The sequence below is a fragment of the Thamnophis elegans genome, chromosome 14 (assembly GCF_009769535.1).
Source record: "Thamnophis elegans isolate rThaEle1 chromosome 14, rThaEle1.pri, whole genome shotgun sequence".
Taxonomy (NCBI): domain Eukaryota; kingdom Metazoa; phylum Chordata; class Lepidosauria; order Squamata; family Colubridae; genus Thamnophis; species Thamnophis elegans.
In genome coordinates, this window is record NC_045554.1 from 21,836,196 (window position 1) to 21,852,427 (window position 16,232).

The 16,232-nt window shown below is 44.5% G+C and overlaps 3 protein-coding genes and 1 non-coding gene across 7 annotated transcripts in view; 1 reads left to right on the plus strand and 3 right to left on the minus strand.

Moving 5' to 3' along the window:
• TBL3 (transducin beta like 3) overlaps positions 1-2,077 on the minus strand; it is a 49,338-nt gene extending 47,261 nt beyond the window's left edge. Inside the window, exons 1-3 of one of the 2 annotated variants that reach the window (XM_032230708.1) lie at positions 1,942-2,074; positions 664-715; positions 469-564 (exon numbers count right to left, since the gene is read on the minus strand). In XM_032230708.1, the coding sequence (XP_032086599.1) occupies positions 469-564; positions 664-715; positions 1,942-1,979 (186 nt within the window). In that variant the 5' untranslated portion in view covers positions 1,980-2,074. Of the gene's footprint in view, positions 1-468; positions 565-663; positions 716-1,941 lie in introns of both variants that reach the window. The other variant, XM_032230709.1, reaches the window with a different exon arrangement.
• A 3,798-nt stretch (positions 2,078-5,875) lies between these two features.
• On the minus strand, positions 5,876-8,037 carry LOC116517623. 3 transcript variants are annotated; one of them, XR_004256480.1, is made up of 3 exons: positions 7,779-8,037; positions 7,011-7,354; positions 5,876-6,094 (listed from the first exon to the last, which is right to left on the minus strand). XR_004256480.1 is itself a non-coding variant. In XM_032230688.1 (3 exons), exons 2-3 carry the CDS (start codon positions 7,290-7,292, stop codon positions 6,069-6,071), a joined length of 606 nt encoding a protein of 201 aa, XP_032086579.1. In that variant the 5' UTR covers positions 7,293-7,354; positions 7,786-8,037; the 3' UTR covers positions 5,876-6,068. The 3 variants fall into 3 exon arrangements, 2 of the variants coding, with proteins under 2 accessions (XP_032086579.1, XP_032086578.1); XM_032230688.1 differs by having other exon boundaries at positions 6,713-7,354; positions 7,786-8,037; XM_032230687.1 differs by having other exon boundaries at positions 6,713-7,354.
• On the minus strand, positions 6,168-6,297 carry LOC116518197. The gene has a single exon (XR_004256522.1). It is a non-coding gene; the product is annotated as a small nucleolar RNA ACA64 (small nucleolar RNA).
• Positions 8,038-8,240: 203 nt separating the features above from the next.
• Positions 8,241-15,610, plus strand: RPS2 (ribosomal protein S2). The gene is given in 10 exon segments (XM_032230689.1): positions 8,241-9,057; positions 9,645-9,669; positions 9,672-9,733; positions 10,200-10,245; positions 10,248-10,306; positions 13,583-13,756; positions 13,929-14,000; positions 14,002-14,102; positions 15,180-15,264; positions 15,481-15,610. Coding segments are annotated over 10 exon segments (885 nt in total). The 5' UTR covers positions 8,241-8,880; the 3' UTR covers positions 15,565-15,610.
• Positions 15,611-16,232: the final 622 nt, after the last annotated feature.

Consider the following 16,232-nt stretch of genomic DNA (forward strand, 5'->3'; position numbering starts at 1 on the left):
GATAACAATTCATAAATTATTGTTGATTTGTTTTATATTTATGCTTGTGCTACCTACAGTGAATATTTCTTCAATCAGAATATATAAATGTAAATATTTTTGATAACTATGTAGCGTAAATTATTCTAGTAACTCAGTAATCTACTTAAGCCATTTATACCTCAACACCACTTTCCTTTCCCCCTTTTGATGATCCCATTCCAGTGTCACATTTGTTTACCTGGACTGTTCAATTGTCTAACTGCATAATAGTAAGATTTTCTCAGCAATTACAACTTCCAATACTGTGCTATCATTTCCAGAATATAAACAGAATGGTGAAGCTGGAAAAAAAGATACTCCCATAAAGCGACCTTTTGAATTCATGACAAAAGAAAGGTTTGGAGGCTCAACTGCATTGTTAGTGTCTACATCATATACATCTTCACAGGACAGGTGCTTTTTGGGGGAGTGGGCATGTCTTAGTACCTGTTCAATACTGTGTATGATATCTCCTGTTTCAATGTCCACTATATTGACCTTGCTCCCACAAGCACAAAACATATAATCCCCAGCTTGAGTAACCTAGGTCAAAAACAGAGAGCACAGTAGGTTTTTCAACAAATGATGGTCATACATATTAAATGCAAGTCATAGTAAAGGTAAATTTCTGTTGACTATTACCTGAATGGGTCCTCCTGTGTAGAAAGACTCAATTTTCCTGAACACAGCATAACTGAAAGATTATCAGAGACACACCAACAATGAAAAAAGTGAGATTTTACTGTATCATGTGAACAGAGCAGAGTTACCATGAAGCAGAAACCAAGTAGCAGTGAAAGTTTATTCTTTTAATTTGATTGATAAAGCTCAAATGCAAAGAATCATACTACCTACATCAATGCAGCCCACCCTGCACTTTTCTTCCCCACGTGTGATCTTACCCTCATCAGTGGGATGTGTGGGATTGCCTTTGCCACCTACTCCTGAAAAATGGCTAAAAACCATGAGATTGTAGCAGCATTCAGCTGCTTTATGCTGAAGTGATAAAGCCAAGAGGGTGAGTTTATGACTGCTTTTTTTTAACCAGCAAAATGGCTGAAATTTGTTAAATTACTACTCCCAATGGCAACAAAAACAGACCAAAGCTTTCACAAGTCCGGAGGGACATGGGTCTAAAACATAGGTGTTCATGCGCATACTCCCTACGATCCTCTCCACTTCCTCAGGAGCAACAGGGTCAAACCCTTCCCAGGTAATAGGGCAAGAACCTGCCCCAGGGGCCTCCACCAGACCAGCAACCACGCGGACATCTAACTGGAAATGAAGTTGAGCGATTTTGTCTTCCAGAAAATCCTCAAATTCCTCAGCGTTCCCCTTCAAGTGGACCTCAGTCTCCTCCTTCCACAGGAGGAGACGGTTCACCTTAAAGGGAGTCGCTGGTCGATTATCTGCAGTCGCAAGAAGCCAGCCGGCTCCTCCTTTAACAGGCCAGGAAGGAGGGAGCCTTCGAAGAGGCTGAGCTACTACAAACGAAGTTCTCCGAGCCAGGACGATCGAACTCTTCTTGTCCACATTGCAGAGCGCTCTGCCCCTTGCTCCTCCGGGAGGCCTCGCTTTCTCCTGCTACTCGCTACAGTCCTGGGACCGCCCAGAGGCCTCCCATCCAGGCATTAAGCAACCCCGACTCTGCCTGGATTTCCGAGCTGCGCCGGAGCAGTCACCGGTCGGCCTGGGCTCCCTTCTCATTGGCTCTTTCGCAAGCCGGTTCTGGCGAGAAAAACCCTCTGCGTATGCTCAGAAACACGGTCCAACTAAGCACAGCGTGTCCCCAAGCCGGGGGCCAGCCACCGGCCCCAAACTGCAACGCGGTCGTTATGGCGACGGCGCACTCCCCCCCCCCCGTCGACAACAGTCGCGGCTCCCGTGTCCCCCCCTCCCCCAGCGCCTCCCTTTCCTTACTTGCTTTTCAAGTTCGCCGAAGAGCTCGAGACCGCCATCCTCGAGCCCTGGCTCGGTCGCTCCGCGGTTCCACTCCCCTCGCCTGGACACCCGGACGACCTCACGTGCTTCCGGGAAAAATGCGTTTACTTCCGGCGCGTTGCCGTGGCGCAAGCAAGCATAGACGGATGAAAACGTGGAGAGGAGTGAACCGAGGCTCGAAAGCGCAGCTTCCTGGTCCCTCTCGCAATTCGCCCTTCGCGGAGGCGCGACTTCCCCAACACCGCCGGGAGGAGCAGGGCCTTTGTCATTCGGAGAACCAATTCCTGGCGCACTCACGACTCTTCCGTTCATTTTTTTCTTGCCCATAGTTTATGAGTTCCTATTGCTTCTTCCAGGGTTTGACTTGTGTAAGGTGACCAGATTTTCAGATTGGTAAAGAGGGACACCTTTGACCGCGGGGTGGGTGGGGGGTGGTTGATTAAAAATGTTATACAGAGCAACAAAAATTTTCATACAACGCGAAAATAGTATTGTAATATTTTTTTATTTCAGCATAACTACAATTTACAAATATAAATTGTAACTGTTGCCAAACATCAAAATCATGAGGATGCTGCAACGGTCGCTAAGTGTGAAAATGGTCGCTAAGTGTGAAAATGGTAGCTAAGTGTGAAAAATGGTCATCAGTCACTTTTTTCAATGCCATTGTAACTTTGGTCACTATACCACCTTTCTTGCCACAGTTCTTAAGTGAATAACTGCAGCTGGTATTTTGTATTTTGGATAGAATCTTTTTTAAAATAGTCTAAGACAATTTAAAAAAAGAATCCACACAGAATAAATTGAAGTAAAACATTTCAAACTATTCCACACAGAATAAATTGAAGTAAAACTATTTTTAAAAATTCTGTGCACAATATATTTCAAAGTATTGTGCATAGAATTTTTAAAAATGGTTTCACTTCAATTTATTTTGGATAGAATCCTTTTTTAAAATTGTCTTAGACAAATTTAAAAAAAGATTCTATCCAAAATACAAAATACCAGCTGCAGTTATTCACTTAAGAATTGTGGCAAGAAAGGTGATATAATGGGCTTAGTGACCAAAGTTACAATGGCATTGAAAAAAGTGACTGATGACCATTTTTCACACTTAGCGACCACTTTCACACTTAGCAACCATTGCAGCATCCTCATGGTCACACGATCAAAATTTGGATGTTTGGCAACAGTTACAATTTATATTTGTAAATTGTAGTTATGTTGAAATAAAAAAATATTACAATACTATTTTCGCGTTGTATGAAAATTTTTGTTGCTCCGTATAAAATTTTTAATCAAGCCCCCACCCCCAGTCAAAGGTGTCCCTCTTTACTGAAAATCTGGTCACCTTGCTTTTTAGGATGCTGTCTAGATTTGCCATAGCTTTCCTCCCCAGGAGTGTCTTTTAATTCCTTGGAATTGGGTATGTCTAGTTTAATGAAAAGAAGGACCGAGATATTGTATTGTGGTTGCTGCAATTAATATACTTAATAACTCCATTTTTTTTTATTTTTTAATAATAATTTTCATAACAGTTGCTGCTGTTTTTGTAATTACTGTTTTATATTATTATTTTAGTAGATTGTTGTCACCCCTGAGAGTCATTTCTATGAATGTAATAAATGTATTTATTTTCATATTTAAGGAAAGGCATCATCTATAAACTAAGCAAAGGTGTAGCTTCCAAGATGTGCCCTTGGGATCTTGAAGTTGGTGGGAATCTACTCAGAGATTGAGGAAAGCTTAATAACAGGGAGTTCTTAACTTAAATCCACACAGAATAAAACTATTTTAATAAATCCTATGCACAATAAATATTATTTTAAAATACATTAAAAAATAAAAGAAAAAAACCCACTTACCAGTAGGCAGATACTCCAAGTCAATCCAGAATGATGTAGATGTTAATACAAAGAACTGAGCAAATTAAAATGGTTAAATAGTCCCTGGGAAATATTTTTCAAAGAAAAAAGAAGAGCCACCATTTTCCCCACACAAGCAGACCTCCAAACTCCGGGCCCCTCCCCTCCGGAAAATCCAGAAAGTAACAGTCGCTTCCCTCTCTAGCCAGGTATTTCCTGCAGCTCTATGGTAATGGGTCATTTTTTCTTATAAAAGTGAGCAAAAGGGGTGGGGTGTGTGTCCGTTTTCTTGCTTTAAAGTTTTAATATCTTCAATGAAAGTACTGAGACAGAGAGAGAGGTTAGTTAGACAGGGTGTCTTTTGTCTTGCCCCGGTTAGGATTTCTTAAGCAAATCCACTGGGCTTTCAACATGAAGCCAGAAAATCGGGACTTTTTAAAAACGTGCCGGGAAACGGGACAAATTGTTATAAAGCATGATTGTCACGCTGAAATCGGGACGTCTGGTCACCTTAGACTTGTGGCGTCCCTGGAAATCTCTCGAGCTTTTCTTGCGGATGTTTGTTTATTTAGTTTGTATGCCATCCTATTCCCGAGAGACTCAGGGCGGCTAACAATCTGAAGGGGAAGGGGGGTACAAAATAAAATAAAAAGGCAAACAATTTAAAAATACAGCAACAGTTGTAACCTCGGATAGGGCTGGAAGATTCAACAGCCCCAGGCCTGCCGGAACAGCCAGGTCTTAGTTGCTTTGCGGAAAGCCTGAAGGGAGGTGAGGGTCCGGATCTCAATGGGGAGATCATTCCAGAGGGCCGGAGCAGCCACAGAGAAGCCCTCCGCCGGGGAGTTGCCAGCCGACACTGGCTGGCAGATGGGATTCGGAGGAGGCCTAGTCTGTGGGATCTAATAGGTCTTTGGGAGGTAATTGGCAGGAGGCGGTCTCTCAAGTACCCAGGTCCGATACCTGGGTACTTGAGAGGTCTCATTGCTCACCTAGGTAACACCATCAGTGCTACAAAGGAGCAGCTTGTTCTCTTTTTATACGCTACTGGCTTTCTTCGTCAGCATTGGTGGGAGGGTTCTTGGTGGCTCTTTGACTGAGCTGCTTGTCTGAGTTTCGATAGTTCTTGGATTGGGGTATTGCTTACTGCTTGATTGTGATCTAGTGTTAATCCCTTCTAGCACTGAGGCTACTTCACTGAGGAATGAAACCTCTGCAAAAAACCACCAGTTCAACTCTGAACTAGAAATATTCTGTGGCTTGACTTGTCAGACTGGCCTTCTATCACAGGGTTTCTGGGTAACTGCGTTTTTAACCCTAGCACTAACCCACCCAAAGGCTAACCAGGGTTATCCCGATAAAACTTTGCAAACTTAACCAATAGAGATGAATGCTTCTGATACAACTAACTAGCCACCAAGGTGTCCTTCAAATCAGTAGTGAGTATACACATGTGTGCACAAACAAACACCCCCCCCTTAATTGGGGGAAAACTGTATATCTTTTGCTGACATCTTCCATGAAGCCACATCACCCCCCCCCCCAGGCAAAAATGTTCTGGCCCACTCATTCTTATAATTGAAAATCAATGGAAATGGAGTTTTGCATCAGTTAGGCTTTGTTATTGAATGTTATTTCTTAACTTTCATAGAAAAGTGAGATATGGCAGCTGCTTGGTATACATACATGGGGTATTACATAAGCTCAGAAACTAGATAAATAATTCTCAAACAAAACATATACATCACAAAAATGTTTATTTTATAATTAAAAAAACTTTGCAAATGGTAGTTTCCTCACAAATACATTTTTATTCTTTTGGAGGAAATGATTTTACAACAGGTATATATCCTGTCTATAAAATCATATATATTCCCCTGCCAACTAATCAATATACACAATAGCTTGGTACATCTAAATAGCAATAGCACTTAGACTTCTATGCCACTTCACAGTACTTTCCAGCCCTCTCTAAGCTATTTACAGTCAGCACATTGCCACCAACAATCTGGGTCCTCAATTTTATCGACCTCGGAAGGCTGAGTTGATCTTGAGCCTGGTGAGATTTGAACTGCCAAACTGCAGGCAGCTGCCATGCAGCAGAAGTTGCAGTACTGTACTCTTAACCACTGCCACATCAAGGCTCTCTAAATGTTGAGTCTCTGCCAATAGCTGTGTGGAAGAGAACACACCTTCTCCCAGTGGTACGTAGGAAGTTAAGATCTTGCAGCATATAAGTCTTCAAAGTATATCTTCCTCTGCAGCATCTGTTGGGAAAAAATGTGTTAGTATTTTGAATCTTAATTTTGAATCTTATTTCGACCATGTTGTATTTTCATGAGATATAGGAGCCTGGGTTTTATTGCCTAAAGACTGTGCTTAAGGCAATAAGCTTAATGCTCCTTTTTGCTATGGGCACAGTTACCTCATCCAAGGCCACAAAGGAAACCAAGGATTATTTTCAGACAGTGCCCCAAAACCAAGAAGTCACAGCAAAGCAGCTTCTTTCAGCAGCTGAAAAGTTTCTAACACAAACTACCAACATTCCAAATTCAGCCTTGAGAGAACTCCCAGCCGAAGGTTATCTCTTGAGCAAACCAAGATAGAGAAAACTACTTTAGAAACTTGCACATAAGCAGAAAACACCCTAAAAGGTCCAGCACCTGCTAGCCAATAGCCAGCAAAGTGGTGGAACTGGGGCATGGAAAGTTGTTAGTACCAATCATGGTAGTGAACAGGATGTAGGCTTGCCACCGAATTCTATTTCAGAGATCTGTTTGCTACATCATTTTAAAAGAATGTTCCCTTTCAATTTACAACCCCTTTATTAGGGATGAAGGATAATACAGTCCATAAATGCAAAAGGCAATTTTAATAGCACTTGCCATCTGTATATGCTGCATACATCTCTGGCGTCAGCATGCGAGGAACCCATCTTGCACAAACCTTCCGATACTGAAGAGTATCAATAATGTGTCCCACACGTTCCTGTGAAATGCCAAGCTTGGCAGCAATCTCTCTTTGAGTGATCTGCTGATTGTCCTTGATCAGTTCATCAACCCTTTTCACATGAAACTGATCGGTGGCAGTCACTGGTCTTCCACTGCGTTCTTGATCACATAAATCAGTTCTTCCTGGTTTACCACCTTTACATTTTTTGGCCCAGCGACGCACAGTACTTACATCCACACAATCATCACCATAAACAGGAAGCATTTGGCGGTGAATTTCAATTGGAGGAACTCCTTCAGCAGTCAAAAATTCAATCACGGCACGTTGTTTAAAGCGTACTGAGGAATATTCAGCAAAGGCTTCCATTTCACAAGCAATAGCAACACTGCCTTTTCTCACAGCAACTTCCCGCCAATGGAGGTGAAAGAACAGAATATCGGGGCTTCTAACGCAGAACTGGAATTTGGAGGCATCCCTTTCATTCAACCCTCCTGGTACCCAACACAACAACATCCATCAGCTCTAGTCGCAGCAACCACCCGTCGTAGGCTTGCCATCCACTCTACTTCAGGAACCTGTTACATAAAATTGAAAGGGAGGGTTTCTTTTTCAAAGTACCAAAAAATGCAGCTTGCTCTTTTTATAGGTGGACAACGTAGTCCATAATGCTAAAGGTAGTTTCAACCGCACTTCCCACCTAAATCATTTGCAAAAGTGCAAAAATCACGCAAGTTATTTTGAAAAGGACAGCATTTCAGGGCTGCTTTTTTAAAGAAAACAAAAGCAACGTGCAGAGTAGGGCATTCGGCAGAAACATCAGCAATCCAACCAGTCGCCACGTGGGACGAACCCGGCCACACCAAAAGAATCTTTATTGAGACAAGCTACGTCTGAATGTGGCCGTGAATTCTGGGCATCCTGGGTTTCAAGAGTCAGCAAAGAAAGACTTAAGCAATTCCTTTCCAACGGGAGCGAAGTGCTCCGAGACATACAACGTACCACTCACGCGCTGTGCATTATGAGGACCTCCCTGGGGATAAGGCGACGGCAGCCGAAACCGCACATTCCCACAAACCATTAAGGGAAAAGGCATCGTCACCCGCTCCAAATCAAGACTGAACCCGCCCCCAAGCACCTTCCCGGAAAGCGCACGCGGAGCCCGCTTTTTATAGCCTTGGTGTTCTAATCCATGCTCGATCCCGGGCGTTTTAATTCATGCTCGATCCGGCCGAGAGCGCGGCACGGACCGAGCGTCTGTGCGTCTGCGCAATCGGTTTAGGAGGGAGGGAAATAGGACTTCGCGCAAGCGCTTTGAGAGATAACGGATCTCGCGAGAGGAGCTGAAATTAAATACCCCTCCCTGCGCGCGTTCGGCCTTCTATTCTATCGCACGTAAGTGGTGGCTGGTGCCGTTCGTGGCATATCCGCCGCCATCGCTTTTGGGGGGAGGGGCGGTGCTGGGTCCGGTTTTGCGGAGCGGCGAGGAAGCTCCTCCGTCCTCCGGAGAGCAGGTTTTAGGGGGTCCCGCTTTCGATGAGGACGGTCGGCGGTAGCGCGGCTCCGCTGCTCGGGAGCTCCTGCCGCGCACGTGGCTTCAGTAGCCGGGCGCATGAATCGGCGGGAGGGAGAAGCTTCGGCCGATGGTGGCGGCCTCTCGGGCGGGAGAAACGCTCGGCGGCTCCGCCGTTTGGGGACCGAGGCCTTTTGCCTCGGACGCTGCTTGGGGTCAGCTGCCCTCTTCTCGGAGCGCTGCTGCGCTGGCCCCAAAGGGCCCGGGAGCCTCTTTCCCCCCAGGCCAGAAGCCGCCCAATGTCCTCAACGCCCGTGCCGTCTGCCTGGCAGAGAATGGGCGGGATGGGCCCCAGGCCGCCTCCGCAGCGCTTGCCGCCGGTCTGGCCAGGGCTTGGTTGGCGGAGGAGGAATTGCTTCGCTCTCCGCTTGTCTTAGGATCACTTCAGGAGGGAGATGGGACTATGAAGGCGGCTCTGTGGACGGACTGGAGGCCGGCTGAAGGCGGGACCGTTTCTGCCTTCAGCAGGGTCCTGGGGGGAGGGGTCTGAAATCATACATGTGGTTGCAAATGTAACTCTCCCCCCAGCAAATGGCGGATGACGCCGGTGCCGCGGGAGCGGCAGGAGCAGGAGGAGCCGCCGCCGCCACCGCCGCCAGGGGCGGCTTCCGAGGAGGCTTCGGCAGTGGAGGCCGGGGCCGGGGAAGAGGCCGGGGCCGTGGTCGCGGTCGTGGTCGCGGGGCTCGAGGCAAAGCTGAGGACAAAGAAGTGAGTAGTTATTCTTTTTGAGAAAATGTCCTCTGATTTCATTGAAACAAATGGAAATGGCTTTTCTAGATGTAGTTCCAAGCATGCCATTCTCTGGTAATAAATAAATGACTTTAGGGATGCTGACTATGTTTTCATTTTTATTAGGATTGAATAAATCAAAGTCAGAATACTTAACTGAACCTAATAAGCAAGCAAGCCCTCTGCATGTATGCACTGGTCTGTTTCAAGCCAGGCAGAATTCAGCAGAGGCCACTATAGTTAGAGAACCTTTGGTTATGTTAATACATTTTTCTCAAGTTATGACAATTACAGAAATTAAAGGTTCTGATCGGTTCCTTTAGAGCAGAACCGGACTTGGCTCTCTGGGGTCAAGTGCAACATATAATTGGGTGTCACCTGCATAACAAAGAAAACTTGCAAATAGTGAGGCAGGGGATGGATTGTTAAAATACATACCGTCATGTACCATGTGCTATGTTGTTAAAATTGTAACTAGGCTCCAACTGGTTGCCTTATAAGCAATAACTTATGTTATTGCTGAAGAAAGTTTGGGTTCTTTAATAGACTCATTTCTATTTTTGCAGTGGATGCCTGTGACCAAACTAGGTCGATTGTAAAAGACATGAAGATCAAATCTCTGGAAGAGATCTACCTTTTCTCTCTTCCAATCAAGGTATTACTCTTAAAAACTTGGAGAAAGTAATTCTCAGAGGATAACACAGATAGCTGCAGGGGACAGAGTAAGCACATTTGTGCTTAGTTACCCAGTGAAATTGGTGAGACAATCCAGACAAAATTGGAAAGAAATTGTTCTATTTAAGTTATGGTTTATTATTAGTTTTGGGTTTTAAAAGGAACTAGAGAAAATCCATTTTAGTGAGAGCTTGTTTGGTATTCAATTAAAAGCTACCTTAATTTTGAAAATCATCTGAACGACTTGGCCAGTTACTTTCAGCCCTAGGAAGAACCTACTGTCGGTCCACTTACAAAAATATTGCAAAGGAAATTGTGCCGACTTGTTCTGGGGGTCTGCAGAAACCAGGATTGACTGTCAATCAAGTCAACAATGAAGAGAGAAAGTGCTATTGTGAAATTTCTTGCAGTCCAGAGAGGTGGTTTATCGTGTATTGATTTTTCAGGAGTCTGAAATCATTGACTTCTTCCTGGGTTCTTCGCTGAAGGATGAAGTTTGAAAATCATGCCAGTGCAGAAGCAAACAAGGGCAGGCCAGCGCACCAGGTTCAAGGTAACCTCAGCTGCATTTTTCTTCCTGTGCTTGGGAGGTGTAGCTTCTATGGCTACAGAAATTCTGATGTGAGAATTCCGTCTTCCTTTTTTCTTGGTATGTTTCCTTTGTTGCTAAAGCAGACCTTGCAATTGGGATTGCAAAGTTAATATGATTAATATGAGCATCAAGTTGGGAAAGTAAGTTTGTTTGTAAAAATGAACTTTTCCTGATATCTGAAGGGTATTCTGAAGGAGCCGACATGATCTTGGAACCACTGAAACATCTTTTTAAAAAACCCTGAAGCACTGGGGAACTGCCGGAGGATTGGAATTAGCAAAAGAAAGGTGCTCCAGGATCTGAAACCATCATGCCAGACAAACTTTATTGCATTCTTGCTGTGAATATAGTATACTTCAATAAGTAATTGACAGAGTAGATCACAGTCTACTTCAGTGTTTTTCAACCACTGTGCTGCGGCACACTAGTGTGCCGTGACATAGTGTAAGGTGTGCGTGGGGAAAAACACTTTATATATAGTCAATATAGGCACAGAGTTAAAATTTTTAACATTTTCTAATGGTGGTGTGCCTCATGATTTTTTTGATGAAAAAAGTGTGCCTTTGCACAAAAAAGGTTGAAAAAACACTGGTCTACTTCTTGGTAAGATAGAACAATGTCAATTCAATTCCTCCATTAGAGGAATTTATAACTATGACCACCTGAATCAGCATGTGGTCCTCAATGGAACTGTGTTGACCTGGAGAGAAGCACGCCGTGGGGTATCCCAAGGGTCTTAGGTCCAACATCTTCATAAATGATCTAGATGAGAGGATAGAAGGGGAACTCCTCAAAAATGCAGATAACACCAACCTGGAGGAACCCATTAGATTCAGAAGGATCTTGACAGACTTGAACAGGGGCCCTAGCCAACAAAATGCAGTTCACTTAAGCAAGAAAACCAAATGCACATTATAGAATGGATAGCACCTGGTTCAACAGCAGAGGAAGAATTAGGAGTCTTGGTGGCCAAACAAATATAGGCCAGCAGTGGGCTGCAGCTATCAGAAAAGCCAATGCAATCCTAGATTGCATCAACAGAGGGATAGACTCAAGATCATGTGAAGTGTTATACTGCACTGGTAAGACCACACTTGGAATACTGCATTCGGTCACCACAGTTCAAAAAGATGTTGAGTCTCTAGAAGGAGTGCAGGGAAGAGCAACAAAGAGGATTAAAAGGCTGGAGGATAAAGCGTACAATGAATAGTTGTGGGAACTGGGTATTTCTAGTCCAACAAACAGAAGGACTAAGGTAACATGGTAGTCCTTCAGTATTGAGGGGCTGGCACAGAGAAGGGGGGGGGGCGGGTTGACCTGTTCTCCAAGCACTGAGGGTAGAACAAGGAGTAATGGATGGAAATTTAAGAGATCCAACCTAGAATTAAGAAGGAATTCCCTTTCACTGAGAACAATCAGTGAAACAGCGGGGCCTGCAGGATGGTGGTGGCCTTGTGCTGTAGAATTGGGGTGCCCCTGGGCTGACATAGAGCCCTGGAAGCAGCAGTGGAGAGCAATGTTCCCTCTAATTTTTTTTTCAGTGTGGGCGGAAAAGTATTGTATTTGAACGGCATATTTTCATGCCTGAGCACCTGATTTTTTTCCACAGATGTTTCACAGAGCAATTGATTTATAGGATCCGAGTTGGAATGGAGAAAATGGTTTTGTGTGAGTGTGTGTGTGTGTTTGAGTGAGCGAGGGATCTGGTAAGGGAACTGTGCCTATTTAGAAAAGTAAATTATTGCAAACATGATCAGTCGAAGATAAGCATGGGGACAGGTTGGGTGGTAGAGAGAAAGTGGTAAAAGAGTGGGAGAGAGAAGAAAAAAAGGAAAGAATCAGAAAGAGAGAAGGAGAGAGAAAGTGACAGAAGAGTGGGAAAGAAGGAGAGAGAGAAAGGGACAAAGAAGGGAGGAGGAGAGAAAGTGAAGGAAGAATGGAAAAGGAGAAAGAAGAGAGACAAAAAGAAAAAGGATGAGAGATACAGAGAGAGAAGAGAGGAAGAGGAAAGAGTAAGAGAACATCTCATTTCAACTCTGAGATGCAAATATTCTCTGATTGGTCATTTTATTTGTCCATTTACTATCCAATACTCTCGTTTATCCTTAAGTTCATCAAGAATTCCATTCTTTTTATTGAATTTATCACAATACCTTGAGAACAACTTTTTCAGCATAGCTTTACAGCTATTTAAAATATGTAGTAATTAGGTCAGGTTTTCAGAACATTAGTCTATGTCACTAAGTGCAAAGAAACAGAATTCAGAAAGTTGCCTTCCCTTTTTGCAATTGCCTATTGTCTGCTTAATTTTCTACCTACATTTTTGATAACGATATTCACTCTTGACCCAAGAAGCCCCTTGTAGAAAGAAACCCTCCCTATGAACTTGGTTGGGTTTCCATGGAATGAAGTTTGATCTTTTTCTCAACCATACATTAGCATATTCTTTCTAAGGAGGATATAATCAAGATAGTCCATAATTGCCTATCAATCTAACAGTATGGCGGATTGACAATCTCTTATATTTCAACTCTAATTCTTTCAGTCTTAAAGGTTTGGTGAGGAGAAATCCAAAAATTCTTTTAAAGAGGAAAAAGAATGCTCGCAACAATTGCATCAGCCCCCACACCCCTTCTCTCAGCTACTTTCTGCCTTGTGGACCTAGAACTGATTCCTGTCTCCAGGCTGGCTCTCCTATTATTGTGGAAGGCGTCTCACAAAAACCACTGTGCGGCAGTTGGAAACGGGCTGCGTGGTGTTTTGTTGCCATATGCGCAGCAGCGCACCTGCGCAGCTTAGAGGGAACATTGGTGGAGAGCTGAGACAGCTGAAAGGCCTGGCCTCTATGTCAGCCCCAGCACCACTGCTGGAGGAGGCCATGCACAGAGTAGCCAAAAGGGCAGCGAGGAGGAAGGAGATGGGCGGAAGCTGAAACACCCCTTTGGCTGTAAACATGAGTGGGTTGTCAAGTACCTGAATTCTGACCACAAGGGCACTGCAGTGGGCATAACCTGGGGCCAGGCTAAGCCTCACTTTCATGCTGCTGTAATTTCAAATGGTTGCTGAATAACCCGAGGCCTCCCTGTAATAAGCTGCACTCAGGATCAGGTGTTTTGGCCAGGTGTTTGCAGAGTTCAAATTGGGCTGGTTGTCAGGGTGGTTGGTGTGTATGTGTGTATGGCAATGGGTGTTTGCATTTCTGCTGTGGAATGATGGGTTATCTCCTTTTCGCCCTAGGCCTTTGTTGCCATTGGGGATTACAACGGTCATGTTGGCCTTGGGGTCAAGTGCTCTAAAGAAGTTGCCACGGCCATTCGTGGAGCCATCATCCTGGCAAAACTCTCCATCGTGCCAGTGAGGCGAGGCTATTGGGGAAACAAGATTGGCAAGCCTCACACAGTGCCATGCAAGGTAACACTTCTGGTTTGGTGAGGCTTTTGCATTGGGTGAATAGCAAGAGCACTTGGGCCTCTCTACCGCTTCAGTGTTTTGTAGCCCTGTTGCACCCCCCCCCCCCTTCCCTCCCAAAATCTGGGTCCTTGTGAGCTACTTTACTATGTGGATCTCTGCCTTGCATTTGTAGGTGACAGGCCGGTGTGGGTCTGTCCTGGTTCGCCTCATTCCTGCCCCACGTGGCACAGGGATTGTGTCTGCCCCCCGTTCCCAAGAAGCTACTGATGATGGCGGGAATCGATGACTGCTACACCTCGGCCAGGGGCTGCACTGCTACCTTGGCAATTTTGGTACGGCTTTGAGTGTCTGAAGTAAATGGCTGTAATTGGAGGAAATGGCAACCTTGTGCCACAGAATTCTTAGTTTGCCAGTAGCTTATTTAATTCATAGAGCTGCCAATCTCAATAAATTATGGCTCTGGGTTGTATACAACCATGCAAAGCAAATTTAAAATTTCCTGAGAACAAACAGGTCGGGGGCGTGTTCAAGTTACATTTTTTAGTCTCTCTGAACTATAAAGTCCCTGGAACATGATTTGAAAAACCCTGCTCTGGAAACAACCCCCAAACATCCTGAAGTTAGCTTCCAAATAGTAATTGTTCGCATTATGCGTAGAGAAGCTCTTAAATTCAGGAATTATGTTAAGTGTATACGAACAAGTCAAATCTTTTGGAATGCCACCTGTAGTGTGTCCCTCGAAAGCAAAGTGGAACCGCAGCCCATAAAAATAATGGCCCTTGATTTGAAACTGCAAGAGGAGATGAGGTAAACCTGGAGTGGAAGGCAGTCTGAATGCAGCGAGTCATAAAGACCATCTCCTGCATGTTTGCAGGCTTCATGGCCCTGGCCTCTCTAAAGCGCAGGGAGGGAGACGTCAGTAGATTTTGAGTGTTATAGGTTAGTTTATTTTATAGAAGGGAGCAGCTCCCCCTCAACACAGAGACAGTACACTGCCCAGATCCACCCATGGTCATCGGTCAGGCTGCCTTGACAAATCAGGAAGGCCAGGATCTAACATAGGTGGCTAAGGTGACATTCAGTGCTAGCGCCTGTTACTTGAACACTCAGTATAAAAGGCTGCTCCATGGACTTGTTAAATAAATTGGCCAGATCCCAAGCATCATTTTGCACTGGTGTTTTGGTTCTTTGGAAATGCTCAATTCGAGAACTCTCTCAGCTCTGCTCAGTTGCGCCTGCCTCCAGTGGTTGTAGCTGTCGTTTTCGAGAGGGAAAGCAAATGAGTTGGAATTTGCACGGCAGTGAGTCCGGCTGCAGTGGTCTCTCTGTTCTTATCAAACTCACAGGTTTGAATATATGAGTGTGCATTATAAAAGAATATTGTGAGTACTGAGGTGACTTCAATTTTTTGTTTCAGCTAAAGCCACTTTGATGCTATCTCCAAGACCTACAGTTATCTGACCCCTGATCTTTGGAAAGAAACTATCTTCACTAAATCTCCTTATCAGGTAAGGAAAATGTGGCATGAGGATTAGGGAATACTCCTCCCCCTCACAAATGACTTTCCTTGGTGGAGCTCAACCAGGCAGACTTGGAGGTTCCTCTCATTTATCCTACTAACCCTGTGAGATGGAGTCAAATCACTGAACAGAATCCCCACCTGCCACCTTCTTGGTCTGTATTTTATGGGAGAAAAAATGATGAATCTTTCCCCTTTTCTACAGGAATTTACTGATCATCTGGCGAAGACCCACGCCACCAGAGTGTCTGTGCAAAGAACTCAGGCAGCTGCTGTGGCAACCACCTAAAAATTGTGTACATTGCCAATAAAGTAATCCTGAAGTTTTAAACCAACCTAGTACGTGCTGTATTTTTTCCTTGTGCAGGTTCCTTCATTGGGAGAAATGCCAATGTTCCAACAAATTGCATCTTGATGTAAGCAATATTCTTGAGTTCAAAGATTATATGGTAAGGAAGGATCTTCCTTGGGGGATCTTCAGGAGTTGTGATTGTTTTGCTTGTATTGTTTCAGTGGACCTGGCGTGCATTACGGAGACCTGGTTGGGCCATGAGGGGGGTGTTCCCCTTAGTGAATTATGCCCACCAGGCTTCTGGGCATTTCACCAGCCAAGAGCCCAGAGCAGGGGCGGGGGGGGGGGTATCGTTTGATAGCTTTTTATTTATTGTATTGTTCCATTGAACCATCCCTGACTCCAAAATATTGGACAATCATTTGTCCAGGATAGAACAGGGACTAATGCAGGGGGTTGGAATAGAAGACCTCCAATGTCTCTTCTAGCCCTATGATTACCCGGCTTGAATTAAAGAACAGCAGGGGTACCAAGGAAGAGGATAAGGTGCACCAGCCATATCTTACCCAGTTATCCATCCCAGATTCTGTCTTGGCTGAAAACTGGAATCAAAACTGGCTCAAGTTCCAGGGAATTTTCTAGCCCAGTTCCAGAGCCACCATGTT

Coding starts and splice junctions, on each gene's coding strand:
- LOC116517623 (XM_032230688.1), bottom strand. CDS start 7,292: ATGTTGTTGTGTTGGGTACCAGGAGGGTTGAATGAAAGGGATGCCTCC. Junction 6,095..6,712: donor GTATGCAGCATATACAGATG/GCAAGTGCTATT, acceptor TTTTCCCAACAG/ATGCTGCAGAGGAAGATATA.